This window comes from Dothidotthia symphoricarpi, assembly GCF_010015815.1.
Source record: "Dothidotthia symphoricarpi CBS 119687 unplaced genomic scaffold P153scaffold_22, whole genome shotgun sequence".
In the NCBI taxonomy this organism is placed as follows: Eukaryota; Fungi; Ascomycota; class Dothideomycetes; order Pleosporales; family Dothidotthiaceae; genus Dothidotthia; species Dothidotthia symphoricarpi.
The window spans coordinates 434,639-462,616 of record NW_022985029.1 but is presented as its reverse complement, the minus strand read 5'-3'; the positions used below and the strand labels follow the sequence as shown (position 1 = coordinate 462,616).

General features: G+C 53.1%; 13 protein-coding genes across 13 annotated transcripts; 6 read left to right on the top strand and 7 right to left on the bottom strand.

Moving 5' to 3' along the window:
• Window positions 1-3,451: 3,451 nt before the first annotated feature.
• P153DRAFT_370678 (uncharacterized protein) lies at window positions 3,452-4,781 on the bottom strand. Its single transcript, XM_033669095.1, has one exon. The coding sequence runs from the start codon at window positions 4,747-4,749 to the stop codon at window positions 3,568-3,570; it is 1,182 nt and encodes a 393-aa protein (XP_033519157.1). The 5' UTR covers window positions 4,750-4,781; the 3' UTR covers window positions 3,452-3,567.
• A 2,341-nt stretch (window positions 4,782-7,122) lies between these two features.
• Window positions 7,123-7,712, top strand: P153DRAFT_370677 (uncharacterized protein). The gene has a single exon (XM_033669094.1). It carries the CDS (start codon window positions 7,337-7,339, stop codon window positions 7,520-7,522), a length of 186 nt encoding a protein of 61 aa, XP_033519156.1. The 5' UTR covers window positions 7,123-7,336; the 3' UTR covers window positions 7,523-7,712.
• A 1,073-nt stretch (window positions 7,713-8,785) lies between these two features.
• On the bottom strand, window positions 8,786-9,748 carry P153DRAFT_390231 (PAP2-domain-containing protein; the record flags this gene model as incomplete). The annotated part of the gene is made up of 2 exons (XM_033670904.1): window positions 8,786-9,310; window positions 9,395-9,748. 2 exons carry the CDS (start codon window positions 9,746-9,748, stop codon window positions 8,786-8,788), a joined length of 879 nt encoding a protein of 292 aa, XP_033519155.1.
• A 230-nt stretch (window positions 9,749-9,978) lies between these two features.
• P153DRAFT_379370 (uncharacterized protein) lies at window positions 9,979-11,560 on the bottom strand (the record flags this gene model as incomplete). The annotated part of the gene is made up of 2 exons (XM_033669861.1): window positions 9,979-10,694; window positions 10,744-11,560. The coding sequence occupies 2 exons, from the start codon at window positions 11,558-11,560 to the stop codon at window positions 9,979-9,981; spliced, it is 1,533 nt and encodes a 510-aa protein (XP_033519154.1).
• Window positions 11,561-12,074: 514 nt separating this feature from the next.
• P153DRAFT_350001 (MATE efflux family protein) lies at window positions 12,075-14,191 on the bottom strand. The gene is made up of 2 exons (XM_033666269.1): window positions 12,737-14,191; window positions 12,075-12,686 (listed from the first exon to the last, which is right to left on the bottom strand). The coding sequence occupies exons 1-2, from the start codon at window positions 14,065-14,067 to the stop codon at window positions 12,359-12,361; spliced, it is 1,659 nt and encodes a 552-aa protein (XP_033519153.1). The 5' UTR covers window positions 14,068-14,191; the 3' UTR covers window positions 12,075-12,358.
• Window positions 14,192-14,351: 160 nt separating this feature from the next.
• P153DRAFT_370671 (uncharacterized protein) lies at window positions 14,352-15,807 on the bottom strand. The gene is made up of 2 exons (XM_033669093.1): window positions 14,846-15,807; window positions 14,352-14,793 (listed from the first exon to the last, which is right to left on the bottom strand). The coding sequence occupies exons 1-2, from the start codon at window positions 15,578-15,580 to the stop codon at window positions 14,644-14,646; spliced, it is 885 nt and encodes a 294-aa protein (XP_033519152.1). The 5' UTR covers window positions 15,581-15,807; the 3' UTR covers window positions 14,352-14,643.
• A 215-nt stretch (window positions 15,808-16,022) lies between these two features.
• Window positions 16,023-17,141, top strand: P153DRAFT_301240 (homoserine acetyltransferase family protein; the record flags this gene model as incomplete). Its single annotated transcript, XM_033664374.1, has 2 exons — window positions 16,023-16,167; window positions 16,225-17,141. The coding sequence occupies 2 exons, from the start codon at window positions 16,023-16,025 to the stop codon at window positions 17,139-17,141; spliced, it is 1,062 nt and encodes a 353-aa protein (XP_033519151.1).
• A 22-nt stretch (window positions 17,142-17,163) lies between these two features.
• P153DRAFT_252649 (uncharacterized protein) lies at window positions 17,164-17,787 on the bottom strand (the record flags this gene model as incomplete). The annotated part of the gene is made up of 1 exon (XM_033662729.1): window positions 17,164-17,787. A coding segment is annotated over one exon (624 nt), but the record flags the coding sequence as incomplete, so codon positions are not given.
• A 324-nt stretch (window positions 17,788-18,111) lies between these two features.
• P153DRAFT_301251 (Poly(A) polymerase) lies at window positions 18,112-20,108 on the top strand (the record flags this gene model as incomplete). Its single annotated transcript, XM_033664375.1, has 7 exons — window positions 18,112-18,260; window positions 18,310-18,458; window positions 18,512-18,889; window positions 18,937-19,148; window positions 19,194-19,713; window positions 19,764-19,878; window positions 19,928-20,108. 7 exons carry the CDS (start codon window positions 18,112-18,114, stop codon window positions 20,106-20,108), a joined length of 1,704 nt encoding a protein of 567 aa, XP_033519149.1.
• Window positions 20,109-20,894: 786 nt separating this feature from the next.
• Window positions 20,895-22,876, bottom strand: P153DRAFT_370666 (uncharacterized protein). Its single transcript, XM_033669092.1, has one exon. It carries the CDS (start codon window positions 22,436-22,438, stop codon window positions 21,338-21,340), a length of 1,101 nt encoding a protein of 366 aa, XP_033519148.1. The 5' UTR covers window positions 22,439-22,876; the 3' UTR covers window positions 20,895-21,337.
• Window positions 22,877-23,016: 140 nt separating this feature from the next.
• Window positions 23,017-25,633, top strand: P153DRAFT_400838 (ATP-dependent RNA helicase DRS1). Its single transcript, XM_033671856.1, has 2 exons — window positions 23,017-24,767; window positions 24,819-25,633. Exons 1-2 carry the CDS (start codon window positions 23,073-23,075, stop codon window positions 25,539-25,541), a joined length of 2,418 nt encoding a protein of 805 aa, XP_033519147.1. The 5' UTR covers window positions 23,017-23,072; the 3' UTR covers window positions 25,542-25,633.
• A 588-nt stretch (window positions 25,634-26,221) lies between these two features.
• Window positions 26,222-27,230, top strand: P153DRAFT_301750 (uncharacterized protein; the record flags this gene model as incomplete). Its single annotated transcript, XM_033664404.1, has 3 exons — window positions 26,222-26,327; window positions 26,377-26,753; window positions 26,844-27,230. The coding sequence occupies 3 exons, from the start codon at window positions 26,222-26,224 to the stop codon at window positions 27,228-27,230; spliced, it is 870 nt and encodes a 289-aa protein (XP_033519146.1).
• Window positions 27,231-27,251: 21 nt separating this feature from the next.
• On the top strand, window positions 27,252-27,842 carry P153DRAFT_126664 (uncharacterized protein). Its single transcript, XM_033662016.1, has one exon. The coding sequence runs from the start codon at window positions 27,398-27,400 to the stop codon at window positions 27,713-27,715; it is 318 nt and encodes a 105-aa protein (XP_033519145.1). The 5' UTR covers window positions 27,252-27,397; the 3' UTR covers window positions 27,716-27,842.
• Window positions 27,843-27,978: the final 136 nt, after the last annotated feature.

The window sequence follows — 27,978 nt, the reverse complement described above, 5'->3', positions numbered from 1 at the left end:
TTCTGATAGGTGTGGTTGGATGTGTGATGTGTTCGGTTGCAGCGGCTGACAATTTTGACTTCACAGTATCTGAGTTACGGCCGTGACTGGTGTGTGTCTATGATCTTCTTGGGTACATTCGCACATATTTCTGGGCTTGAAGATAGACTGGTTCAGTTCAGTGCTAAGTTAGGTTGTGTGGGCGAACTGTTCCCCTTCACTGACTGCGCTCGTTGCGAGTTGGCAAGTATCTGAAACTTGAATCAATTGTTGATCTGAACATCGTTCGCCACTGGGTCTGCAAAGTGGCAACAGGCTGCTAAATTACGGAGATACAATCACAGTCCCTGACTATTATCTACTTCTCCTGATCTCACACTCGTTGATATACATGTCTTGCTAACCTAACGCTCAACATCCTATGTTCCGGACGTAAGTGCCATCTTTATCACCTCTACGTATCTCGTAGGAACAACCATGACCCCAGAACGTGTGGTGTTGTCACCATGACCAGTGAAAGTGTGTGCGAGTGGGAGCGCTGAGTTGCATCGTTCTATCCCAAGTCTTCATATTCGTAGGTGGACTGGGTTTTCGGTGATTGCAGGACAAATGTTGAGAAACACTGAGGCGTAAATGTTTGCTGGTATTCAACCCCTGAGATGTGTCAGTATGGGCTCCTCTCAGATCTTGTATGGTGCAAAACAAACTTCTTTGCACCCCTGATATCATGTCCAGTTCATCGCTTCGCCCAACTTGCTATGGATATGTCACTGCACCGTTAAACAACATCGAGAAGGCGTGGCTCCTTGAGACTCTAGCATCTACCCCTGGTCAGAAGTGCGATGTTGGTAGTACCTATTCTTTGAGGGGAGCAAGGTAGCCAAAAGGTCCAACAGACTCTGTCCGGCTCAGTTGTTGTGGTATCCCCGAGTGTAGCTCGATCATAGCTCCCTCAGTGCTCTCCATCTCGTGAGATGGAATACGTGGTGCATATGTTTTCTCCTGAGATATGAATGGCCCAGGAATGAGGCAATGGGATACTCTGACGACGATCTATGAGGAGTCACAGTTACAAGTGGGGCGACAATCACGCCACCTGGGGCTCGTCATGAAGCAGCGAAGAGATTCTGAGAAATCGGTTGCTTGACTTCAATCAATGAGTGCCTGGACCATGGCTGTTGCAGACTTCTACCGTCTCCGTATCAATCCACAAGCACAGTGCGAAGCGGAATCGAACGAGTGCCGGATAAGACGAGAGGATCCTGCAAAGCTCCTTCATCAAACCCTTCATAGGCTCCTTCATTGGCGCAAATAGATGTGGTAACCGACCTGCACACCCATCGACACTCTCCCTACGCACTCGTAAAAGATCTCACCGCAATTGTCACCACACTTCCTTCTCGATACATTGTTCGTCGCGCCTCGCTGCAGCCACGTTTGCTACGCACGTATGTCGGTCATCATCGCTGCTTTAGAAACGCCCGCATTGCTCATGCAAGGGCATAACCGCAGTGTCTGCATGCGTCACATACCATCTTGTGACTTTCAATAGATGCATGTGCATATGTCAATCGCAGATGAAACAATTGATGTATTCTAGATGTGAGCAGGACTATTTTGGGAAGTGCGGTTAGATTGTGTGCTGCATAAACACACAAGCTGAAAATGCTGCAGAATACTGAGAAACCGTGTCTGCTTAGTTGCAATTGGACATGTGGAGATGGGTATGGACGGACTTTTGCTCTGGGCGAAGTAGCAGAGTGACGAAGAAGGCGGAAAGACTGACATACCGTGTTCATGAAGATCTATTGTATGGACGGACACAGTTCCAACATCACGAGTGTTGCCTGCGGCAAGTCAAATCTCGCATATGCAGTTGCGTAGTGGACACCGCAGATAGGCGCACCACGCACTCTTTGCGGCGAGGCGGTTATCCGGCGACGTTTAACTGAGTTGCTCTTGGCTTGAGTTGGCATGTCGTATCGAGGAGTCTGAGCGGGGGACCCCAGCCAGAGGATTGTGTGTCTAGGAGGCATCACAGAAATGAGGACGACAAGCTCTCCCGCATACTTGTTCAAGGTGAGATAACAAGCAAACATGCGCAATGAGGTTACATTGCAGCTTTACCACCAAAGAGATGAGGTATTGCGGCGGTGAGAATGCGCGACGTCCTCACGCTGATCCCTCAGACACAATGACAGTCATGCTAGGGACATGAGCGCAAAGCAGATTCCAGTCAAGTTCAACAGCCCCACCTCAGGCTGGAGTGATCAGCGATTCAGCGAAGGGGTCGGGAATAAGTGGGGGACTGTACCAAGAGACACTGAAGCTGATCCACGTGCTCGCTCCACCAAACTGTCGAACGTCGCCCTCGCAAGGACAGGCTTGGGGACTTCTCCTAAGACGTAACGTTTCCGAGGCTTCGCATGCGATTCTGGTGAATAACTGACCACTGACGGTGCAGGGGTGATTGAATCAGGGCCTTGGGCCGATCTCTGTCACGAATTCATCCATGTATCATGGTCGGTTCTGACGCAGCCACTCGGAACAGCTCTTGGCTAGTATCCCCTAAGTACTACAGCCTGGTCGATCAGACGCTTGAGAGGTCTTGCTCAGAGCGTGCCGGCCAGGGTCTGACTTGACCTTTCTGGACTTAATGCGAACGTGGGTGAGTGGACTTCTAGGGTGTGTTCCTAGCCTCTCCTGAGCCTGTTGGGGGGGCTCTAGCCTATATTGAGTCTGTCGAGCTGGCTCCTAACCCATCTTGAGACCAGCCGGATGACGGGCGGAAGTCGCGCTCAATCTAGGCGGAGGAGGCGTATGCGCCTGACGCTGTTTGGTCATCTTAAGCGCCATGACCTGTCGTCTGGAAAAAATATCTCAACCAATGAAAACAATACCATTTCAGTATTTTTTGACACCCAAAGCTTGACGTGTAGAGATGTTTTATTCATCCAAGCATCGCACCGCGTGTGTCTCGCTTGCTCACGCGCGGAAATTGCTATGGACCTCCTACGCGGCAAAGCATAATAGACGCGAGATTAGTGTGGCACTCGGGTGGATCCCTCCCCACTTGGTGCAAACCTTGAACAAACGACACCCACGGACACGACCCGACCGTTATCGAACACCTTGCGTTCACCACAAAAGACGTCACCCCCGACAGGGTCTTCCCTGATCTCCTACACGCAGCTTGCGTGACCACAAATGAGCGTCTAGGGCGGCAGCCGATCGGCATGTCCCTGCTCCCACACAGTGCAGCTCGCTTGCCCTCGATGACGGCTTCCGGTAGCAATACTGACACGAGGTGGCGGGGCAGCGAGTCACATCCGCTGCCCCTCGGTCGAACACACGATCGTTGCGATTAAAACGGCATCTTCGGCACGGCAATCATGATCGGCGACACCATTCACTGGCTGATGATGAGAAGAGCAAAGAACATAGCGACAGAGTAAATTGAATATTCACCAGAGAATAGAAAATACACAATCATCATACAGTTCATACACAAATAGGCCATACCGCTTCAACGCCGTGTATCCCATAACAAAACCGAAATTATTCAAAGTGCCTCGCCTCACGCCATCCTCAAAGCTTGGACTTGGGGGGCCACTGCTTCAGCTTTTGTACGTGAAGGCGGTGCTTTAGCCTCCGAATCAGTTTCTTCTCCTTGGGCCCCAAGATCGCCTTGAGTTCAGGCAGCGTCATCTTGTCGTTCTTTCCGGCACGGCCACCCCGAGCCAAGTGCGTCCAGTAGTGGTCTCGCAGGTTGTCGCCGCGGGAGAAGGCTCGCGTGCAGTTGGGGACCTTGCAGAAGTAGTCCTTCTGGTTTCCATGCACTGTCTTGACGTGTCTGCGGAGATGCTCAGGTCGCACAAACTTCTGCTCGCATTTCCGGCCGTTGATGTCTGCGTCCTTCGAAAAGGGGCAGATATAGTGCCGCACCTCGGGCTGGTTGTAGGTGTCGACATGCACGTCCCACTTGACAACCTTGACTAGAGGCGATCTTGGTCTGGAGCTCCTCTGCTTTGAGGAGGCAGAGTCTTTGCGTCGGCCGTCGATGGCCGCGCCATCTTCATACTCTGAGACATCACTCTCCGAGTCACTCGTGTCAGTGCTTACATCTGGACTCTCTGCATCCTCAAACGTTGGTGGTAGTGGTATGTGGAAGGCTTCACTCTCGACGTAAGGCTGGCCATGCACGGGATTTGAAAACGCTGTGAGGCTGGCGTCGTTGATAGGGGGGAAATAGTTGCACATAGATGGCAGGGGCAGACCATAGCTGTCACCGCTCCAAGCTGGAGAAGGAAGCTGCTGGGTGGTCCAGACATCGCTTTCGGCATAGTAGCATTGCCAAGCTGCCTCTGTACTGCTCATCCAGGTCGGATGGCTTGTAGAGCTGTTGGGACGGTGTGGCAGCGGCTGTTCGAGCAAATGATACAGTGGAAGCGGAGTATCGGCGTATGGTGTTGATGTGGCCTCTGGAAGGCTCATGGAAGAGTGGACTGTGGAGACTGGGCTGGCGGAAGGGTGGATCTCCATCAGCCAAGGCTCGAACGAATGCTCTGGCTCTCTTGAGGCTGGCAATTCGGCGTATCCGTGGGGAATGCTGTGGAAGTTTGTGTGCTCATCGAACGATCCTTGGCAAGACTCGGGTGTTGCCGAAGTGTGAGCGTCGCAGTGGTGTGACTCATGAGACAGAGACATCTCCATCATCCCTTGGTAGGGCGGACTTGAAGTGTATGGAGCGAGTCGTCGTTGCTCCATCATGGTGAATGTGTTGTGGAGGATTATACTGAGTTCAAGATTGCTGACCTGGTTAGATGGAACGAGATCGAAGCATTGATGGTCTTACTGAGATGATATCTATCTATGAGACGCAAGTCTTGAGGATCTGGCGAAACTCTGCGGTAAGTGTGGTCAACGTGTTGGTTGGGGTTATACGAGCAGGCACCATCCGAACTAATATATGTGGACTTTCGTACCTCACGGGGCTGACCTCCGTAGCGGGGGCTCTGAAAGAATGCGTGCTGTCGATCAGTAGACGCACCACAGAACCAACAACCCGGTACCTGACTACGCCCGTATCGGTTTCGGCACGCCACTGCCTACACAGCCTTGACCATCTTAGCACAGACAATGAATGCTCAGAGCGGGACGAACATGGGTAATTGATGCTGGTTTGCGGCGTCGCGCGATCAGATGGAGACTAGAACCGCCTTTGTTCGTTGACATTAAGATAGCGTCGTTCCCGCGTAGTTCGCTACCAGGAATGTCTCTGAGGAATCGTTTCAACCTGGAATATCGCCCCATTCCTCAACGACCAAGACACGCGAAGAACTCAGAGCTCATTTCTAGTTGGCCAATACTAGAACAAGCCACTCTCCACAATTCTTCTGACAGGGTCCTTGCCTGTATGCAGCTAGCCCTCCAACGTTCTTGCACGTGGGGCGGCCATGCATGTATTCCGCTAGCCTGAGACAAACGTTGACAGGACGCGCCAAGGGTGACGTGCGATATACACATTAGCTCCAACAGGGGTACGGTGAGGTGCATGGGATTAAGATAGAAGCTTCAACTCCGCATGGCCACCACAAGATCGTCCTCCACTGCTGCAGAGGTTACGGATTTGGCATAGCGGCGTTATTTGAGGACTGCTGCCAGGATCGTTTCATCAAGAGACGAAACGGGCGGAAACGTTGCGTTGAGCAGAGCCACCAGTGTTTCTGATATCGGATGGCAGCGGTGAGGGTCCAAGGAGTGCTAGCCAGGTGGCGTGGCAGATGTCACGTCAAGGTGCTGGTCCTCCTCCAGTTGTTCTACGCACTGACCAGCGAATCTCCATGGAATGTGGACGCGCTTGGTGTGGGGGATAATTGCAGGGCTTGTCATTTCGAATCTACTCAAGAAGGACGATCTAATCGGAGGCTCTGATCTCATCAATCGGCGTGAATCGACCTGATACGAGTTCGGAACCTGTGATCCTGATCGATCGAAAAACAGGACTTTCATCTCTCGATAAGCGAGAGGAGTACTTGAAGTTCAGGATGAAATGTATACCCGACCTCTCTCGAGATCGATGTTGGTGGAACTAGCCTAAAAGAAACTTGCTGCAGATGCGATAACCATGGCCGCTGCAACATAGCTTGCAAAGGTTCCATAACCGGGGGTTAGAGCAAGCGATCAATCTGGGCGCGCCTATAGCAACAAACGCCTAGGCGCGCACGTCTGTTTGTCAAGGCAGCCTCCCCGACTGGTGGCATGCATAGGGACAAACAGCGCCAAGGGATTCGACTTTCCGCATTCCTGGTTTACAGCTCTCCAGACGCACATGGTCTGATTCCCATGCACATGATCGAATAGGACAATGCTGTGGACCGGACTTTAACGGGGATGAATCGCTTCGTATCCGTAGTCTCGAGGCACGGAGCCAACGCTATTGGCTGATCTGCATCTTAAACCCGTCACCACTGCTGCTTCGCTTCCAGGAAGCTCGTGGGGATGCTGGCGACATGGACGGTCGCTGTTTCGAGGAGCTGACTCGTTCCGCGTTGACATGCATACCAGATGCCATCTAAACGGCCCCATCTTTATTCACATAGTTGCAAGACAACACTTGATCAAAGCACAGGCCCGTTCGTTTCAGGCAGGAATTCGAATCGCGTCTTCCCCAGCTTTGATCCAAGATCGGAACTAAAATATCGTCGAATCTAATATGACTCTAGAAAAGACTCCAACTAAAGCAGCGCGGTTGTTTTGCGAGATCCAAGTGGCGACCATATCAATGTTGGTAGCGAGATGACGCGAAAATGAGGGATAAGCGCAGCCGCAAAGGCCGACATGTCTATCGCGGTTGGTATCGCGTAGTAGTTGAGGCGTGTTAGCGCGCGGACTTTGCAATCTGCCAAGACTGGTATCAGTTTCGCTTGAAATTTGCCCAGCACTCGCGGTAGTTCCCGCGCCGCGGAGTCTCTTAGACACTCGGGGTCTCCGCAATACTCGCCCCACGGAGATCGCCAAGGAGTGCTTGAGCCTCGTTTAGAGAGTTGGTCGCGTGGGCACAAATGCTTACGTCTTTGAAGAGGAGAGAAGTGGAGCCGCTCGTGACGAAGGTTTGATCATTACTTGTAAGGTGGCCTGAAACTAGTTTCGCTCAAGCTGGACACAGCAAACAGATCATGGACTGATAGGGGTATGAGTGGCAAGATACCTCGACATGGCACACCAAATAGTCGCGATGCTACTATTTAGTTTGATAACAACACAGTGCAGAATCTCTAACAGAGCACCAGAAAAGCGATAATTCAGCAATTGAAACAAATAATCAAACAACAGCTCAATTTTAACGACGAACAAAATGGCCGAAGCAATCCATAACAACCACCACAGACACAACACCACAGCCAACAACAACCCACCCCCTCATCAACCATTCAAAGCAAGTCCAAAAAGACGCCACGAAAAGCCTCAAAGTGTCAGTCAAAAGCCTCCAAGTGTCATTCAAAAGCCTCAAAGCATCAACAAAAAGTCGCCGTGCCGATGAAAAGTCTCCGACGTCGATCAAAAAGTCTCCGGTTGTCGATGACAAGTCTAGTCTTCTCCTCTCCGCGCTTCGCTTCGCTTCTATTTCAAAGCAATCTGAACGGTGTGATACTTTCTGATTTCACCACCCCGGCATCTCCAGCCGTTCCCTTTTTTGCTCTGCGGTGAGCGCCTCGGTAGGTATTTTGTCGAAGTGTGGGTGGGTGGGTGAGTAAGTGTAGATAAGAGCGGGATGTGGTGTGTAATTTTACCGATATTTACCATGTACAAACAGGCTGGGGGTTTGGTTCCTATTCTGAGTTACGATACTGAGTTTTAACCATGTTGCCTCCACGAACTTCCATGTCAAGCATGGATTTGCTGAAATCTAAAATAATGATAAATAAGGGATATCAGTTCACGGCCATAGGAAAACTCTATAATTTTGGGTTTATAGCGTATTCATGTTTGTTGCACAAGCAGATAGACGCAACGCAGTGAATATCTGGTATAGTAGCTCAGTGTAGAAGCTGATATCCAGCCCCTTTATGCACAGTAAATATCAGTGTGATGAAAACTCTATAACAGAGCACAGCAGTGCACTACACACATCCCAAGCAAGCCCTTGCTACCTCAACCAACTTATTCCTCGCCCCTCACCCCCTGATCTAATACATCTCCCCAGCTCACACAACCGCGCATCTCCCACGAAGTAGCCATCACTGCAGACCTCCCAACGCAAAAAGCACATCCAGCCCATCTATCGTTGTGCTCGCCTTGACAACGTCGTACCACCTCACACATACGCATACGCATACATAGATCAAATTCCACACCATCCCACACCGTCCCCTCTCAAGCTCTACATACACATATACACACACATCCCGCCGAGCAAGCCGGCAGTTATCTCGCTATACAAGCTCTCGGAAGGGTGGGTGCTAGATAGTATGGTGGCTGGGTGTAGGTGGGTGGTGTAGGAGTTGGGAGATTTGAATGGTGGAGTTGTGCGGTGGATGGGGATGTCAGACCGATGGGATTGAATGCGTTGATTGTGCTGCATGCCATGATGTAGTTCTGTTGCGGTATTACTTCGTCGTGCGGTGGAGAGGTAGAGACTGACATGCTGTTCGTGTTAATGTCGAGGTGAGTTTCGTGTAAAGTACGCCATTATGCGAGAAACGATGCTTAAATTTGTTAATGGACTATGACGGATAGACTGGTATCACTTCACTACCAAGCCCACCAACCCCCTACTTCCCCCAACCACCCTCCCCAAACCCTCCTACTCCTTCGGCAGCGCATTCCCCCCCGCCCCATAAACCCCACGAAACACCATCCCAAACGCCACATGCGCAAACAGCGTACCCACCAACGCCCCAACCACAACATCAACAGGATGATGCCACCGATCCCTGACCTTACTCCCCGCAATAACCACAGCAACACACCACGGCAGCGAAAACAGCACCAACTTCCAATGGCGGCCGCGTGCCCCGTGGCCGAAACACTGGAACTTCGCGTTGAGGTACAGGGCCAGGAAGCCGAAGCCGGCGAAGGCCGCGCACGCGTGGCCGCTGGGGAACGACATCTGGGCTTCGGTGACGCGGGAGGCGGGGCCGGTGCAGATGGTGGGCGTGTAGTAGATATTTGTGTTTGTGCGAGGGCCGAGGGAGGAGAGGCCCGGTGTGACGGGGGGAATGGGCGGGGCGCAGACGGCGAGGAAATGGGGGCGCAGGCCGCCGATGAAGACCTTGATGAGGGACTGGAAGAGTGTAGCCGTTGCAAGGGCATAGCCCAGGCCCATGATCTAACGCAGTCAGTTACAACATCCCCCCTGCTGTCTCATAACGCGCGACCATACCGCTGCGTTGCCCTCCTAGAAACTGCGCACGTGCCATAGCCCAATCGTGCCCATGATTGCAGCTGGTACGGCGAAACTCACTACCGCGCTCACCGTCGTTGTGATGTACTCGCTCAGGTAGGGGTGGCCGTGCTGGAGGCCCCAGGGGCTGCGCTCGATGCCGGTGTAGAGCGGGAAGTAGCGCGGCATGACGGGCGGGACGAAGGTGTAGATGAGGAACGCGGCGAGCAGGCAGAGCAGCTGGGTCAGCACGTCGAGCCAGCAGAGGCGCAGCCACAGCATGAAGGGTGGGCGGTCGTCGAAGCCGGGGAGGAGGCGGCGGCGGAAAGAGCGTTTCTCGCGAAGGGGTTCACGGGCAAATTCAGGGTCGGTGGTGACGGTCATGTTTGCTGACGATGTTGGTTAATAGTGGTGATGTGATGTGATGTGATGTTGATGTAGATGTATGATGAATGTTTGGAGAAATGGATACGCAGGCAAGTATAGACATGGCAGGACAGCACCTTCCTCAACACACTCCTTCAAATCAGACGCGTGGTTACAGGGGAAGGCACTAACAAGCGCTCAAAATATCCTTACAGATTGCATACACATATTCTACATACCTATATACATCACTTTGTCCGCTCGCTGTGGACTTCGGGATCCTCCTCCTTGGTCGTTGTCTCATAGCGCTTCCCGCGGAAGGCATACACGCCCCAGTTACTGCACGTCACGTCGTGCGGGTCGAGATCGTTCAGATCCCACCTCAGACTGCGGAAGATGTTCTCGCCCGGCTCGAGCAGCATGTCCATCTCGTTGCCAAAGCGTTTCTGCAGGTGGTCAATGTCCTGCTGCATGTCCCACGGCGAGTAACCAGTTGCGATGATAGGGACCTTTGTCTCGAGCAGCAGCGGCAGCGTCTCCTCCCACTCGTGCATGGAGGCGGGGTTCCCGAAGCCGGGGTGGAAGACGACGAAGCAGTCAAAGTAGGGATCGTAGGGGTAGAAGTGGCCCGTCTTGTGGATGGTGTGGTAGTAGTCGACAAAGGTGCTGATCTTCATGGCGTTGGAGATGCGGTCCTCGACGACGGCGCCAAAGGGGTTGAGAGGCGTGCGCTCGGGCAGGGGCAGCTCCTTTTCACGGTTGGCCATGCTCTCGGGGCCGATGAAGTGGAGGGAGAACTGCACGCGGTGGAAGAGGTAGGCCAGCTGCATCCACGTCTCGCGCGGTAGAGACGACTCGGCCCGCGCGCCCAGGATGAACAGGCGCATCGACGGGGGCGCGAGGCGGGCGTTCTTCCAGGTGCCGTCGCCGCCCGTCCTTGGGGGGTGCAGCGTGTGGCGGAGGGCTGGGGGTGTCAGTGTTGTATATGAGTTGAAAAGGAGCGGGTTACTCACCACTAAAGCTCTTCAGCCCCTCGGGCGTCATGCGGCCGCCCTTGCGGATGTTGTAGGGGCTCAGCTCGTTGATGACGCTCGCAATAGTCATGGGATACGTCAGCAGCTTGGTGGCCTGGCGCATCTCGCGGTCCTGGTTGAGGGCGTCGTAGTCGCGCGTGTACAGGTACGTGTCCCAGCTGGTCATGTTGACGAGGATCTCCTCCATCTGGCCCTCTGCGAACTGGAACTCCTTGAAGAAGCGGCCGCTGCGCAGGTCGTGATCATCTTCGTTGGACTGGCGCAGCACGTCGCACACCTCGAGGTGGGCCTCGTAGTCGTCGGCCCAGTGCTCCTCGCAGCAGTAGACGGGGATGCCGCAGTCCGGGCACTCGAAGTCGACGTGTGCCGGCGTTGTCCCCGTCGCCGCCGACTTGCGCGCCTCGAGGTCCATGGCATTGTGCGGCGCCCGCGTCGGCTGGTGGTCGGGGTGCGGGCAGTAGGCGTGCTGGCGCATAAAGGCCGCGCGCTTGCGGATCTGCGGGATGGGCGAGTTCGTGAACGAGTTGAACAGGTTCTTCTCCGTCAGCACCCGCGTGCGCTGGATACCCTCGGGATCGACGTAGGTGTACGGCTCGAAGGGCTTGTCGATTGCCCGCCGCGCCGTCGTTGACAGGCTGCGTGTGATGGACGTCTTGGTCGGCTGGTTTTTGGTGGAGTGATATCTAGTCGATTGGCTTCGCGGGGCGCCATGTTGGACGAGTGGCCGGAGGGGCAGCTGCGGGCGCGTCCTCTTCACCAGCGAGAGGCATCGGCTGCATGTGTATGAGGGCCGCATCTTGTGCAATTGCCCGTGGGAGTCGTGGGGTGTCGTGCAGGTGTTGGACGTAGTCGGAAGATCCTCGGCCAATCAATGACGTCCAGCATATTTTCCTCCTCACACATCTACTAACACCACAACTCAATTAATTCAAATAGTTTGATATTCTAGAATACTTTTTGGTGTCTCGACAATTAAACACGGCTGAATAATGATAATGCGACGAAATACGCATATAGATTGGATGTGAATAGAGCTCAATTCCACCCAAAGCACGAGCACAGGGTAAATTGGCATATAGGACTCGGCGTTTCCAATAGTAAAAGCATATATCATCTTCAGAGAGAGAACATATACAAGGATCAAATTCATAGCATCTACGTTCCTTTGCACCTGTAATTCTCAGAGGTCAATGTCTCGAAAAGTACGAGTTACATCAACATCCTAATACCTATTCCAAACTTCAAATCAACTTCTAACACAATGAAGCCTCCAAGTTATTCTTGCCGTTCGTATTTATACTTTCCACATTGCCATCCGCCTATTTCCAGTACATCCCCAACAACTGGTGTACTGAATCAAGCTCACGTTAAGAGTACATCGCCTATATAGTATGGTGAAAGCATGGAACCATCATAATCGTCCAACCAGACATTAGATTAATACGCCATGTATCTGCGATTCGCTGACTCCGCAGTATCGCCGTTTTCCTTTTGTGACCAAAGCCGTCTACTGGCTACTCGCAATCTATATCGATTTCGCGCAAATGCGACCTCCTTTTCCGCACACCCATGCTTCCCCTCCCTTCCTCCCATCTCATTCCTCCCTCAACCTCGCATCCTCAATCGCACTATCCCAATCATAAAACTTAATATAAACCCCCTCCGTAACACTAATAAAGCTACTCCCAACCGCACACCCCGCCCAAAGCCCCACGAGTTTCAAATCCAGCGGGAAGCACAAAAAGAGCGCCAGCGGCACAGCAATAACATAGTAGACGACCAAATTGCACCAGCCGCCGATAGCCTGCCTGCCGAGGCCGCGCAGCACAGCGTTTGCGAGCGCGGTTGTCGAGTCGCAGAATTGGAAGACGGCGAGGAGGGGGAGCACTTTGGATACGATGGATATGACTTCTGGGTCGGTGCTGGGTGGGTTAGCTCGGGGTATGTGGTGTGGGGATATGGGGGGACGTACCTGAAGGCTCTGGGGAGGACGTTGCGCAGAGCTGTTAGGAGGGTGAAGTCGATGAGGCCGATTGCGAGGAAGGTTAGGATATATGTGCGCGTTGCTGTGCGAGCTGCGGTGAGAGACCCGGCGCCGATGAGGTTTCCAAGGCGTGTGCTGACGGCTACGCCGACGGAGAAGGGGACGTGGTATATGGCTACGCCTAGTGTCATTACGACGCTCTGTGCTGCCAGATGGACGGTGCTGATATAGCTCGTCGAGAAGGTTAGGATGTCAAAGGCTAGCCACTCCGTCTCGCACATGATGATTCCGGGGACTGCTAGTTGGACCATAGGCCCCCAGTTCGTGAAGACCGCGCGCGAGAACCCGCCCCAGCATTCAAGCGAGCTCGGGTTGACAAAGTACACGTAAACCCACAGAAGGAAGGGTAGGAGGTTGTTGGAAATGACTGTTGCCAGCGCCGCGCCTTCGAGATCCCACTGCAGGACGAAAACGAACAGATAGTTCAGCAGGATATTGATGGGCATAGCGATAATGAGAACGAACAGCGATGCGTTGAACAGGCCCTGCGCCTGGGTGAAGCGTTTTCCAGCTTCAAAAATGGCGTATCCCGGTGCGCCGGCAAGGAGTAGAGACAAGTACCGCCCAGCGATATGTGCCAGCTCTTTCTCCGGGACAAGGGCAGCCAGTATCCAGCCCGAACTCAGCCAAAGGCATCCAATCGGTATGGTGACCAGCAAGACAAAAAGAATCATGCGCTGTAAATGCAGTCCTACGAGTTCTCGTTTCCCAGACCCATAGGCCTGCGCGCAGAGAGTATCCAAGCTGGTAGCCAGGCCCTCGTACACAGCCAATCCCGTGATATTCGCTGTCATCGTCGCCAGACTGACGGCAGCGAGCTCATCCGTCCCAATATGTCCAACAACAAAGACCGTCACCAGACTGAAGGAGTATTGCATCAAATACGTGAGCAGAAGCGGAACGCTGTACTTGAAAAGCAACCTCGCTTCCTGCCCCGCCGTCGTGCCTATCTCTTCCACCGTCCCATCTTGACCCAGCAGGCCTTCCAATTGCGCTGGGTCTGCAATTGTGCCGTATTGTTGTTGTTTCGTGGCATTGTCGCGGGCCATCAGTAAGCGCGATCGCTCCTCACCGCTAGTAGAGAAACGACGGAGGTCAGGCGCGTCCATTGTGTAATGCAGACCGCCGGCGTTGAAGGGAAACGGAACGAAAGCCAAAGCTAAGGAAGAGATGTCATAGTCGACCACCTTTTCGAACCCGCGGTCTGACTGTGATGGACGTTCCTGTAGTGGGGCAGTCGTGTTGCCCAATGGAGCCATGTCTCGCGACTGTCGGGATGCTAGACGGAAACGAGCGTGGGGCCGCAAGACTAGCGAGACTATCTCTCCACCAACTGCGGGAGGTGGGAAGTGTTGCCCGGAAGTGGGAGCAGACGCGGAACGTAGGATCGAAGGAATGCGAGTGAGGTGGTCTTTCGACTTTTGGGTTAAAAACACTCATGCCTGCCATTATCGATGCTCATCGCAAATTACCGAACGCGTCGTAATCGACCAGACTAAGAAAGGGCGAGCGACAAGCAACATGGTACGATCGTGTAGAGCATTGTTTAGGCCGGTAGTGAGCCGATTGGATGTGGGGTTCGTGAATGTCTTGCGCATTTCCTTGGTGAGCAGACCGCTACTGTTGACAATGTTAGGATACACGATCAGCGCCGTCTATCTATTTCCTCAACCTGTCTACATATGCCTTGCAGTTCTGTAGGCATGTATCATCTAGTTCGACCTCTATCCACATCATCGCATGTCGCACGTCTACCCATTCTACCCTCTACAGTTTCTCGCGCGCACTTCAAAAGTCAGAAACGACGCCAAACACAAGCAACAGAGTGAGACATGCTACTCGAGCTGTCCATCAACCTTCGGCAGCGCCAACTTCGCAACCTCAGGATCCTTCGTAACCTGCGCATAATCCGGCCGCGGCAATTCGAAAGCCTCCGTTGAACGAGCGTACGTGATACCACCGAGTCGAGAAATGGGTTTCATGACCTATCTCTATCAGCATTCGTCGAGGAAGAAAACTCCACGCATAAGCACTTACAGCAGGATCAATCAACACCCCCGCCTCATCAATCGCATCCTCTCTCACCCAGAAGTTGACGCCTTCCACAAACACTGTAACCCCCGTCTTCTTGTCCGGCGTCTCGGGGTTCCGGCTCGTCCACTCATGCGTACTGGTCAGCTTCGCCTCGATGCTGAACACCGCTTCTTGCACGCGATCCGGCTTCACCATACTGCTCTTCGCAGGCTTCAGTCCGCTGAACGCCCACTCGCTCACACCATCCGGCGCATCGATGGACGTGTAGTTTGCAGCCTCGATGTACTCCTCCGTGATGATATTGATCACGCACTCCTTCGTAGCTATGAGGTTTGCCAGTGTATCCTTCGCCTTGTCCAGGCCGCCCGCGAAGCCAATTACGAACATCGGGGGGTCATGGGCTACCAGGTTGAAGTAGCTGAAGGGCGCAAGGTTGGTCGACTTGCCATCTGCGCTGATTGTTGATGCGAAGGCAACAGGTCGAGGCACAATGCCGGAAATAAGCAGCTTGTAGTTGTTCACCGCGGGGCGGCCGGGCGCATACGGGTCGATTTGTCTATGGCCTTTCGAGGAAGACGTGTTGGCGCCCGAGCCAGGTTTCCAGTTCGGGGAGGGAGTTTGCGTAAAGTGCCATGATGAGCCTTGATCGAAGGGGGGACGGGAGGCTTCAACGCTTTTGAAGTCCGGGTGAGGATTGCGCTTGATAGCTTTCTCTGCGTCGGTGCGGTCGGAAGCCATTATTGTAGCGGGTTTGCTGGAGCAGGATAAGTTTACCGGCGGGTTGGATGGATGGGGTGGACTTTTTATATGTTTTCGTAATGGTCAGAAATTCGATCAGATATATTTTTCTTGTCCGGCAAATGACGGTTCCAATTCCGGTTCCAATTCCGGGACTTCGAAAGACGCTCCATTGACGCGGAATGACGAGCTGGTAGGTAAGCTCACGCTTACGCTTACATACGGAAAATCGGATAATAACGTCATGCAACCCCGCCATGTCGGTGGTATCTAGCAACCTGGGTACCCCGCGTTGCTATCAGTTCGGTCGAACAACATGAATAGATAATGGGCTTGATAGCCGGGAGCTATGTGAGCCTCACTGGTACATATCTCAAGTCAGCTGCTGCCATTGCTTCATTTTTGGGAAATTGTTGTACTGCAAGAATTTTGATATCCAAACATGTCTTCACCAGAATATGAAACATATGCGCTCGGTGACTTCACGCTCAAGTCTGGCGCGAAGATACCAAATGCATTCATCGCGTACAAGACGCTCGGTGACCCTTCCTCGCCAGCCATCATCTACCCGTCGTGGTACTCCGGATGTATGTAAAGCCCTTATTCTCTCCTCCTACTTCTCGAAGCTAACCTCATCACGCCAGTAATTTCCGACAACCTCTGGCTCACAGGCGCTGGCAAGACACTCGATCCTTCAAAGTACTACATCATCATCCCAGCGTTATTTGGAAACGGGCAGTCTTCGTCACCGTCGAATACGCCAGACCTGCGTCCGTTCCCTGAAATTCTTTTTTACGACAACGTACGGGCGCAGTACGAGCTAGTGACCAAACACCTTGGTATCAAACATGCACGTGCCGTGTTGGGCTGGTCCATGGGCGCAGGACAGACTTTCCAATGGGCAACGCAGTTCCCCGACTTCATGGACATTGTTGCTCCCTTCTGTGGAAGCGCGAAGACGAGTCTGCACAACCAGGTATTCCTGGAGGGCGTCAAGTCGGCGTTGTTCGCAGCAAAGGGTACCAGCTCGGCAGGTGTTGCCAAGGCGGACCTGCAAACAGCTCAGTCTGAACATACTTCTTTTACCCCGGAGATGACAAAGGCCGGTTTGAAGGCTCTTGGACGCGTATACGCGGGCTGGGGCTTCTCGCAGGCTTTCTACCGCGAGCGACTGCATGAGAAGGCGCTCGGCTTCAAAGATCTGGACGATTTTCTGGTTGGCTTTTGGGAGGCTTGGGCGTGTTCTAAGGACCCAGAGAACATGCTGGTCATGGCGCATACATGGCAAGCTGGGGACTGCTCGCAGCAGGAGCCATATAACGGCGATTTCAAGAAAGCGATGGAAGGTATCAAGGCGAAGGCTCTCGTGCTGCCTTCAAAGACGGATTTGTATTTTCCACCAGAGGATTCTGAGATTGAAGTAGAGAGCATGAAAGCTGGGGTAGGAACACTGAAGGTCTTCCCGAGTATCTGGGGGCACTGGGCTGGTGGACCAGGACAGAGTACAGAGGATGTTAAGTGGCTTGACGATAACTTGCGGGAGTTTTTTGCTAAGAACTGAGGGGCTGAGACGCGTCTTGTTCCTTCCCTAGTTCGATCGCGCCGACGACCTTGAACCGGTCGTGGAAGCCTTTGCGTTCGATGACATAGACTGTGTCGACGTGCCAGTCTAGTGCGCCTTTGTCATGTTCAATCATATACTCAAAAACACTCTTCTTGATCTCCTCGCTCAAGACTTGCACCTCTTTGTCACTCCGGGCTTGACCTACCGATAAGTGAGGCGTGAAAGGTCGCTGGTCAGAGTCGCAATCAGTAAACTCAGTCTGCAGGGCTGCGTGCAGCTGTTGAACGGACTGCGTTGAGGGACCAAGCCAGACGGTCTGGCTCCTCTTGCTGCGAGAAAAGGTGCCAGGCGGATCCGCGTTGAGAGACACGTGGAATGGTTGAATATTCTTGGTTACTTTCTCAATTCGTACACGTATCTCTTCTTTCAAGCGCGGAGGTCCTGATTCATTTCCTTGTTCAGTGGTCTGGGATGGTGACGCAAGGAAGGGATAGATCAAGTTGAGATGAGGCGGCCAGCGAGCAAAGTGCTTGTCGTGCACGCGTCGTACTGCTTCAATTGGTGGAGTAATACTCGACGGTGGAAGCAGCGCAAGGGCGCTCTTGTGCGAGAGGTGTACTGGCAGTCGACGTGCCATAGTGACAGTCTGGGGTGGTCACGTAGGGATGGCCGAACAATGCATCGGTAATTTGACGCGTCGGCCGCACGCGCATCTTGGCGTCCGTATGTCTGCCATGGCTCGTTGCGAACTTCCTCCAACAACCCCCAAGCATGTCTCGAGGTCGCGTCGTCGCCGTGTGGGAGCGCTAACTATCTTGTCTCTCCTTTCTCCCAACGCCGCCCACGACAATCCCCCGACACCCACCAGCACGTGCAACTCGACCCGACTGCGACTTCCCCAGCACCAGCTCGCCGCAGCACCTCCGAGCCAGCGAGACGCACCCGACCCCGTCGCCCAGCCGTCAGCATGGAGGGCCAGCAGAAGCGCCAGTGGGGCATCACCAGCGCCATATCCGAGGCGCAGCCCACGGAAGCAGACAACAAGCTCAACGACGAGCTGGTTGAAGCGTTGAAGCGCCAGAACGTCTTTGAGAGCACCGAGGGCAGCAACAACAGGTACATGCATCGGCGTTGGGCGGTGCATCAGGCAGCTGACTCGGTCTAGGCTTACGGTCCTCAACCACCTGCAGAAGGTCGTCGAGGAGTTCGTCCGCCGCGTGAGCAAGAAGAAGGGCCTGGCGCAGGCGACGGTGGATGCTTCGGGCGGGAAGATCTTCTGCTTTGGCAGCTATGCCCTCGGCGTCTACGGTCCCAGTGCGTATACGCGTCGTCCTGTATTGGGTTCCACCGCTGACCGTCCCATCTAGCCTCGGATATCGACACACTGCTCGTCGCGCCCAAGCATGTCTTTCTCGACGACTTCTTCGACCATTTCCCGTCCACGTTCAAGGAGATGTCGCGCGCCGAGGACATCACCGAGTTCAACCCTGTTCGCGACGCCTTCGTGCCTATTATCAAGATGGAGTACCGCGGAGTGAGCATCGACTTGATCTTTGCGTCGCTGCCAACCATGACGCACATATCGAAGGATCTGGAGACCATCGACAAGACCATGCTGCGCAACCTCGACGACACTGCCATGCGCAGTGTCAACGGCACTCGAGTCACCAAAGAGCTCCTGCAGTCGGTGCCACAGGTCAAGAGCTTCCGTCACGCGCTGCGGGCAATCAAGCTCTGGTCGAACCGTAAGTCGGCTTGTGTATTACTGCAGCTGGAGCTAACGCATAAATAGAACGCGCCATCTACGGAGCAGTATTTGGCTACCCGGGTGGAATTGCATGGGCCATCATGGTCGCCCGCATCTGCCAGCTCTATCCGTTCGCATGCGGCGCCACTATCCTCTCCAAGTTCTTCAGTTTGATGTACAAGTACCAATGGCCAAAGCCTATTCTGCTGAAGCATATCGAAGAAGGAACACTTGGCCTCCGCGTTTGGAATCCTACGGTATGGTCCGTCTCTACCCTCGCAGGTCTTTGCTGACCTCTTTAGATATATTCTGGAGACCGACAGCATCTGATGCCCATCATCACGCCTGCGTTTCCGTCCATGTGCGCCACGCACACCATCGGCTTGTCAACTAGAGCCATCATGATGCAAGAGTTCGAGCGCGCGGACAAGATTGTTTATGAGATACATTCAGGGAAGAAATCTTGGGACGCCTTGTTTGAACGACACTCTTTCTTCACAAAAGATCACAAATACTACTTAAGTGTAGTTGCAGCAAGTCGCAGCAAGGAGGCAAATTCCACTTTCTCTGGATTGGTACAATCTAAGGTTCGCCTCCTCGTCAAGGGCATCGACGAAGGACAGGCTGGCGTCGAGGTCGCGCGCCCGTACACGAAGAGTTTTGAGCGTATCCATCGATGCGCGAACGAAGATCAGGTCGACAGGGTCATACAAGGCAACCTTGACTACATGGTCAAAGACGCATCAACTCCCCTCGAGGACAACTCTACTGATCACATCATCTATACATCGACCTTCTACATTGGGCTTACATTGCCACCAGGTACGTCTCCCATTCAACCTTCTTTCTCCGATCCCTAACTTGTATTCCAGAAGGTGCAAAATCGCTCGACATCTCCTACCCAGTGTCCGACTTCAAACGCACAGTCATGACGTCGGACATGTACAACGAAGATACGATGTCTGTTAAGGTGGTCCACACTCGCAAGTAAGACTACCCGCTACTTACTCCTCTGACTGCATGTTAACCCTCCTAGCACTCAACTTCCCGACGACGTGTTCGTACCAGGCGAGACCAGACCAAAGAAGCCAACCAAGGAAAAGAAGAAGAAAGACACTAGTAAGGGCGTGAAGCGCCCATTGGCCGAGACGGGACTCGACGTGCGTGAATCACGGCTCGCTAAAACTCCAAGACGTTCTCCGGCGTCTCAGGAGTAAAATCATACTCTCATGCTGACAATTGTGCTAATACAGGACAGCGAGCACCAAGCAGCAAAGCGCCAACAGTCCGAGCATGCCACCAATGGAGCACCGACGGTGGCATAGCCTCTCTCCCAGCTAAGCTTGCGCATGTTCGAAACCACCCCTCTCCTATTCTGTTTGGGGCCATGTGGATTCTGACATGAGTTTGTGCCAGTCATATTTGCACCATCGTGCGCTTCCGAGACGACAGCGCCTCAGCAGACCGCCTCCCTGAGAATATATTGCAGGCCTCGCCCACAGCGACTATACAACACGTTGGAGACGCACCACCGACTTCGGTTTGTATCCCAAGCCATTTTGGGGGCTCTAACAACAAAACTAGAAAAAAAGTAGGAAAAAGGAATGCTTCGTCGCGCTACTAGAAAACTACAAAAAGGTTTGCACACAAACACACAGACACACACTTCAACAGAGACGCGGTTGGGGGTTTTCATCGCTCTAATCAATTGTAATGCTTCACCTAGTTTCACTCTCAAGTTCGGCGTTTTGGGGGCAGGGTGCTCGTCAGGATGCGCATTTTCCGGCGAAAAAGGGGGCGGGCGAGTCGACCCAGGTTCCAAAAGAAGGACAAGGTGTTTGGTTTCTTTTCAAATGTCAAATGAATGCAGAATGGGTGTACGGAAGGGGAATACGTGTAATTAATTGGAGAAACAAAAAGTCAGACAGTCAAATTTACCCCTGTTTGGAGCCTTGGGGCTCCGCAAAACCGATCGTTGGCTCTTGATGTTTCGATGAACTTTATCATTTCAACTAATGGTTTTGCGTAAGATTGCTTTCAGCGCGATAGGTAATACGGGTGATGAGAATATAGAAGAGGGGAAGGAATCTTACGAGCTTTGCGCATCTTTCTGTCTATCTATTAATGTTGTAATAATATATTGTGGGTACTGCTACATCCACACGCAGAGATTGAAAACTAAAGTCTTTACAAAAGATAAATCATCCTACTTTAATAACGAATATCTAGCTACTAAGAATCGTAGTCTAGATACTAAATAGATAGAGATATGTCATGATTTTGCGATTATTACTCCTGGGCTATACGACTCGAGGTTTATCTTCGTACGTTCCAACAGATCGGTTACAAGTCAGATTATTCGTCGCGCTAATTATGCATCGTTGGGTCGTCCCCAGCCCGTACAAGGTCATCCACAGCCGACGCGGCGACAAAATCGTCGTCTTGCTCATCGGGTTATAAAACCATCCTTAGGTTGATATACCTTCACATCTCCCACCAGGTCGGGCGGAGGAACGATCCCCTCAAGCCGATCCATCTCACACACGACTGGTCCGTTCTGCGGTGTCCGCACGTACGGTCCATTCGGATAGAGGGTGGCGGAGACAGCTTTAGTGGAGCCCGGGACGACGCTGGCAGCCGTCGTCCAGTTGAAGAACGTCTGACAGCCGGGGCAAAGCATGCTGTCACAACCGCCGTCCTTCTCAATAACCAGCTGACAGTTCGGACACCGCTTGCCGTCCTTCTCCTGTAGTAGTCGCAGCGTCTCCTTCTCGGGGGCAGACATCTGCGCATCAACGTTCGCGGCCGCGTACTCGGCGCACGTCTGATCCGCATGCCAGGGCACAAGGCACACAGCGCACTGACGTAGCCTGCACGCGTGGCACGACACGTGGGGGTAGCCCTGAGCGAGGGCATCCGGGAGGCCGATTTGCGCGCATGACGGCGCGATGCACGTCATGAGCTGGGGCGTGGTGTCTTGCTTCCACACGTGCATCATGGCGAGGTTGTACTTCTCTAGCACCGCCCCGCCCGGGAGATAGTGCATCACGAACTCCCAGCTCCATGGCTCGGTGCACCCGGGCTCCAGACACCCGATGCCAACTTGGCGCGCGCCCAGGGTGTCGAGGCGCGCCGACATGCTGTGGCCTATGCAGGATTTGCATACCGGGTCGTTTTTTAGCCGTGGGTGCCGGGTTAGGTGGGCGATGCAGGGGGCGGGTATGTCAAAGGCCGTCCAGTAACCGCGGTTTGGAGAGAGGTATTTGATGAAGTCGGCGGTAGGGCGTTCTTCAATGCAGATGCGGCAGGTGAAATGGGTTGGTGGGGGTGGACGGGGTTTCGGGTTTGGGTTTGGCCTGCGCTTGCGTTTGGGTGCCCAGGGGTCTTGACGGCGACGGCGGGGACGTGGTTTGGTGACTTTCGACGTGTTTGGGGACAAGGGCTGAGAGGTAGTTTGGGAGCGGAGGACTCGCGTGGTGGGTGGTGGTAGTGCTGTATTTCGCGCGCGCACTGCTTGTGTGCAGGCTGTATCTTTGGTGCGAGCCATCTTGACGGGTAGAGAGAATGCTAATGTCAAGTTGTATTGCAAAGAGAAATAACAAAGAGAGGTTTTGAGAGAAAAGTATTGGAACAGATGTTGAGCAGCTGACCAGGATCAGGCTGACGTGCAAGAGCGGACAGGGATGTAGGAGTAGAAACGATGAACAGTGACTGGATTGGAAGCCTTGTACCTATTTTCGAGCGATTGAACGATGACTCATAGGTAGCTATTGCCCTGCATCAGCTGTATATCCGGGCATGTTGAAGGCTGGAGCCTGCCATAGCGCCGCAGTTTCAGGCAGACAATCAGGCAGAAGCCGTAGGCTGTGTGTAGACTTCCCTAGACGGTCGTAGTTCAGAGTTGCAATGTCCATGATTCGAGGATAATCGCGCAATTGTGTATCAGTGTGAGAGCCATTGGACAAGCTGTGTTTGACTTGTGAGGTTAGAGGGAGATGTCGTGTTGTTCGCAAGGCAATGTAGCCCGGGAATACGTTCCCCCTCCACCGGGGCTAACAAGCGCTCGACGCGCTAAGCTCACATCCCTGCATCGATCGCCCGAACTTTTTTCTGCCAGCAGAGTTGGTCTGCAGCATCAACCTGTCGCAAGTCTGCATCAATTGACGGACGTCTTCAGCAACATGGCACCAAACCTCGACGACGATTTTGTGTTCACAATCTCCGACCACGATGATGTATCCGACGATGGCGGTTTGGCAGAGCTCGCCGCGGCCGAGAGACTTTCTGGGCAAGGGAAGAAGAGGAAATATACAGAGGATCCGGATCTGAACGTCAAGCCGAAGGAGGCTTCATCCAAGAAGGCGAAAAAGGAAAAGAAGAAAGGAAAGAAGGGCAAGAAAGGCGAGCCTGAGCCGGATGTTGAGGCTGAAGATGAGATGGAAATCGCAGACCCCGGCGAGGACGTCGAGGCGAACGACGACATTGACAGCGACTTCGAGTTTGCAGTCGGCGACATTGACACTGGATTCGTCGAGGAGTTTGACGGCTGGGGAGTTGACAATGCTGCGACTGCGCAGGAACAGAATGGCGAGAAGAGGGGCACAGCTGTGGATGTCGACGACATCATTGAGCGCCGACGAAATCAAAAGAAGGCCGCAGAAGTTGTAGACCAAGACTCGGCAGACGAGTCCGACAAAGACAACTTCGAGGGCTTTGGCGACGACGACGAGCTACTAGCCGCAGACGGATTTGGAATGGGAGCTGGAAGTGACAGTGAGGATGAAGAGGATGAGGATGAGGAGGCCTCTGGAGAAGATGGTAGCGATGCAGAAGAAGCTGGAGCCGACTCTGACAACGACTCAACCGCACCACATGTCGCGCATCCCATGGACATCGACGCAGAAACCGATGGCGAAGACGAGAGTGACAAGGAGGATGCTGCAGAGGCGAAGAAAGCAGCTGCGTTCTTTGCGCCTGAAGACAGTGTTCAGATAAAGAAGAAGAAGGGCGCAAAATCAGGTGCTGGATCATTCCAGGGCATGTCACTCTCAAGACCGATCATGAAAGGTCTTGCGTCTGTGGGCTTCACCGAACCAACACCAATTCAAGCAAAGGCTGTCCCCATCGCCATGCAAGGAAGAGATGTTGTCGGAGGAGCCGAGACCGGTTCCGGTAAAACAGCTGCTTTCTTGATTCCCATCCTCGAACGTCTCCTATATCGACCTAAGAAAGTTCCAACCACGCGAGTTGCTATCTTCATGCCGACGCGTGAGTTGGCTGTCCAATGTTTCAACGTTGCCAAGAAGCTTGCTGCATTCACAGACATCACTTTCGCGTTGATGGCCGGTGGTTTCTCTGTCCGTGAGCAGGAGGCGGTTCTCAAGACGAGGCCTGACGTAGTCATCGCCACACCTGGTCGTTTCATTGACCACATGCATAACTCGGCTTCGTTCCAGGTCGAGCATCTCGAAATTTTGGTTCTCGATGAGGCTGATCGCATGCTCGAAGAAGGTTTCGAGACGCAATTGAACGAAATTCTGACTACGATCCCAAAGTCCCGACAGACGATGCTCTTCTCCGCCACCATGACCAGCACAGTCGATAAGTTGATTCGCGTGGGTATGGACAAGCCCGTACGACTCATGGTCGATGCGAAGAAGCAAACGGTTGCAGGACTGACGCAAGAGTTTGTGCGATTGAGGCATGGAAAGGAAGACAAACGACTCGCTTACCTTATGTATATCTGTGAAAAGATCTACACAGAGAGAGTCATTATATTCTTCAGACAAAAGAAAGACGCGCACTTGATTCGAGTCGTATTCGCTCTTTGCGGACTGAAAGCAAGCGAGCTGCATGGCAACATGAGCCAAGAACAGGTATGAGCAACGGAAAGGTGCCAGTTTTCCAATTCACTAACATGGTTCTAGCGTATACAATCCGTTGAAGCGTTCCGTTCCGGCAAATCATCCTACCTCCTTGCCACTGATGTCGCGTCCCGTGGTCTTGATATCAAAAACGTCTCCACAGTCATCAACTACGAAGCGCCTCAGAGTCACGAAATCTATCTCCATCGTGTTGGTCGTACCGCCCGTGCTGGACGAGTTGGTCGAGCATGTACGCTGGCTGCAGAGCCCGATCGTAAGGTCGTCAAGCAAGCCGTCAAGGCCTCGCGAGACCAAGGCGCGAAGGTAGTCAGCCGACAGGTCCCTGCAGAGGAGACGGACAGGTGGATGAAGAAGTTACGCGACCTTGAGGATGAAATTGAGGAAGTCCTCAAGGAAGAAAAAGAGGAGCGTGCCCTTAGCATCACCGAGCGCGACCTCAAGCGTGGCGAGAATCTGATCATGCACGAAGACGAGATCAAAGCAAGACCAAGACGTGAGTGGTTCGAGTCGGAGAAGGAGAAGACTACACAGAGAGAAAAGGGCGGCGCGGCGCTAAACAAGACTGATGGCGGGGCAGCCAAAGAAAAGAAGAAGAAGTTGAGTGGTAAAGACAAGAAGAAGCTTGAGGCGGGAGATCTCCGTAAGGAGGGCAAGGGGTGGAAGAAGGGCAAGGAGGACAGAGGGTTGAGTACGGCTAAGGCGAAGGAGAAGAATGCTGAAGCGAAGAAGAAGAGCAAGAAGATTAGCAAGTACGTGCGAAAATGAGGGGGGCGAGCGTAATAGCATTTGGGTTGTAGATGGCAGCGGCTAGGTGATGTTTGTAGAGTTAAAATGTGTACATGTTTTCGAATATGCACTGCAAATACATGTCATCAACTCTAAAATGCTCTTTCTTTGCTTTTGTCCATGGACTCGGGTGGGTGACGGGCGGAATCCAACGTCTTCGCCAAGAACCCCTGTCCAGGCCGCGCAGCCGGTAGCACTGGCTGGCGATTCTCATCTCCCAATTTCCCAAAGAACATATTTTTGACGTTCTTCTCGGCTGCTTGTTTGCCACGTACACTCCTTCACCTCGTCCTCACGTTTTCACACCCTCCGAGACTGCCCCGCGACGACCTTGCACCCCTGCGCATCCTCCTGCATCGGCTCATCAACCTCCGACTTTGAACAGCTTTCTTGGCGCACGTCCGCCATCATTGGACCCGCGTCTCTTCGGTTTCTGCGCGCATTCCGGCCGGACACGCCATCGCATAAGCGGACCAAACTTGGAGCCAAGACTGTCAGATCCCAACAACGCTCACTCTACTGCCTGAAGGACCGAAGGAAGCCGGACGTCACCAATACACATACACTCACGCGACACCAGAGGCGGTGGGGTAGAAAAGTCACAACAATCCCAAACTAAGACTGGAGTTTCGGGTGGACACCTTTCTTTCTTCTTCACAATGGTCGCGGCACTAGACACAGCCAACAGCAACGGCACTGCTGCCAGGCCCCAACTACAGGAGGAGGAAGAGGAGAATATCTTCCTTTTCATCCCCAACATTATTGGTAAATTCCTCGCGCTCACCCTGTGAAGATCACGCTGACAAAAGCCCAGGATACTCGCGCATCGTCCTCGCGCTCGCCTCGCTCTACTACATGCCCCTCCACCCCCGCACATGCTCGCTCCTCTACAGCGTATCCTGTCTCCTCGATGCCCTCGATGGCTACGCAGCCCGGCGTTTCGAACAAAGCACAAAGTTCGGCGCGGTGCTGGACATGGTCACAGACAGGTGCACAACGTCGTGTCTCCTCGTCTTCTTGGCGCAAGCTTTCCCGCGGTGGAGCATCGTGTTCCAGGGTCTAATCTCACTTGATCTGGCGAGCCACTACATCCACATGTTCGCAACGCTGAGCATGGGCGGCGTTGGGCAGAGCCATAAGAACGTCGATCAGAGCCGGAGCTGGATCTTGAAGATGTACTACTCAAACAACGTACGCCTGCCTTCCATACACATTTCCTCACACACATCTGCTAGTCCTGCTGTGTAGAGATCTGGTCGAATCGTGCTGACTCTCCCACAGAAAGTTCTCTTCACCTTCTGCGCCATGAACGAGATCTTCTTCATCGCGCTTTACCTGCTATCCTTCTCATCGCCGCTCCTCTCCCCCACCCTCTTCTCCGCCAGCAACGAGCCCTCTACTCTCCTCCCCGGCACACCCGCAGCTCCCAAAGCCTCCATGTTCTTCGCCAGCCCGTGGTCGGCGGGTGCTATGGAGATGGCCCGCGCGAACAAGATGGACTCGACCGTGCCATGGGTTCTAGCTATCGTCTCGTTCCCCGTCATGTTCGGCAAGCAGCTGATCAACGTCGTGCAGCTTGTGAAGGCGAGCAGGTGGCTTGCCGAGGGAGATCGCGAGATGAGGAGGAAGGCGGGATTGCCAAGAAACAATGGAAAGAAGAGTCTATGAAGGTGAGGCCCCTAGTGACAGGACGGGACAGGCATAATGGGATTAATTCTTCACTTTTTTACTGCGGCTAGTGACTGGACATGGCGTTGCGTTGCGTTGCGTTGCGTTGCGTGGTGGATTGACGATGGGACATCTGCACTTGCAGATATATCGAGGGGTAGCACTTTATGGGAACGAGCGGTACTGGGAAAGAGAGGCGCGTGAGCTACTTCCAATCTCTTCCTTGCCGTTCTCATACTCGTTTTGTAGTTTTTGGCGACCTTTTTGCTGCGCTCTTCTTCATTCGTTTGTTCGTTCGTACTCCCTTCCTCCATTTGGTTGCGGATCTTTTTTTTTTCTCTCATAGAAGGCATTGGCTCGGGTCCAGAAAGCTATGGCGTTTGAGCATAATTTATCATGTAATAATCTTTCGAGTGTGTGTTTTTGGTTGTATGCGCTTTGACTGCTACTTTTATACTGCTACATATGCCCAAATAATTGTGTAGTTCACTTTAACAGGCACTGTGATGTACCCTAGTGTTGAAATTTTGGCAGTATGGGTTACTGTCCTCCTGAACGATAATCGAAGCTATCAAGGCTGGTAACAATACCATCGGTTGTTTATCAGTTGAACCTATATTCGTGTAGAACAGTCGCATTTTCATTGTATGTCGATCCAGTCTATGTTGTAAAAAGCCTCACCAATCAACTCCTCCCCTCTTCGGAGATTTAAATAGCAACAAGCCACTCCACAGCCCTATCCCATCCA

What these genes read in the sequence shown, in the direction of transcription:
- P153DRAFT_370678 (XM_033669095.1), bottom strand. Translation starts at nt 4,749, where the DNA reads ATGATGGAGCAACGACGACTCGCTCCATACACTTCAAGTCCGCCCTAC.
- P153DRAFT_370677 (XM_033669094.1), top strand. Translation starts at nt 7,337, where the DNA reads ATGGCCGAAGCAATCCATAACAACCACCACAGACACAACACCACAGCC.
- P153DRAFT_350001 (XM_033666269.1), bottom strand. Translation starts at nt 14,067, where the DNA reads ATGGCTCCATTGGGCAACACGACTGCCCCACTACAGGAACGTCCATCA. An exon ending in GTCCTCCCCAGAGCCTTCAG is followed by an intron (nt 12,687 to 12,736) that starts GTACGTCCCCCC and finishes TAACCCACCCAG; the next exon opens with CACCGACCCAGAAGTCATAT.
- P153DRAFT_370671 (XM_033669093.1), bottom strand. Translation starts at nt 15,580, where the DNA reads ATGGCTTCCGACCGCACCGACGCAGAGAAAGCTATCAAGCGCAATCCT. An exon ending in GGGTGTTGATTGATCCTGCT is followed by an intron (nt 14,794 to 14,845) that starts GTAAGTGCTTAT and finishes TGATAGAGATAG; the next exon opens with GTCATGAAACCCATTTCTCG.
- P153DRAFT_370666 (XM_033669092.1), bottom strand. Translation starts at nt 22,438, where the DNA reads ATGGCTCGCACCAAAGATACAGCCTGCACACAAGCAGTGCGCGCGCGA.
- P153DRAFT_400838 (XM_033671856.1), top strand. Translation starts at nt 23,073, where the DNA reads ATGGCACCAAACCTCGACGACGATTTTGTGTTCACAATCTCCGACCAC. An exon ending in GCAACATGAGCCAAGAACAG is followed by an intron (nt 24,768 to 24,818) that starts GTATGAGCAACG and finishes ACATGGTTCTAG; the next exon opens with CGTATACAATCCGTTGAAGC.
- P153DRAFT_126664 (XM_033662016.1), top strand. Translation starts at nt 27,398, where the DNA reads ATGGGAACGAGCGGTACTGGGAAAGAGAGGCGCGTGAGCTACTTCCAA.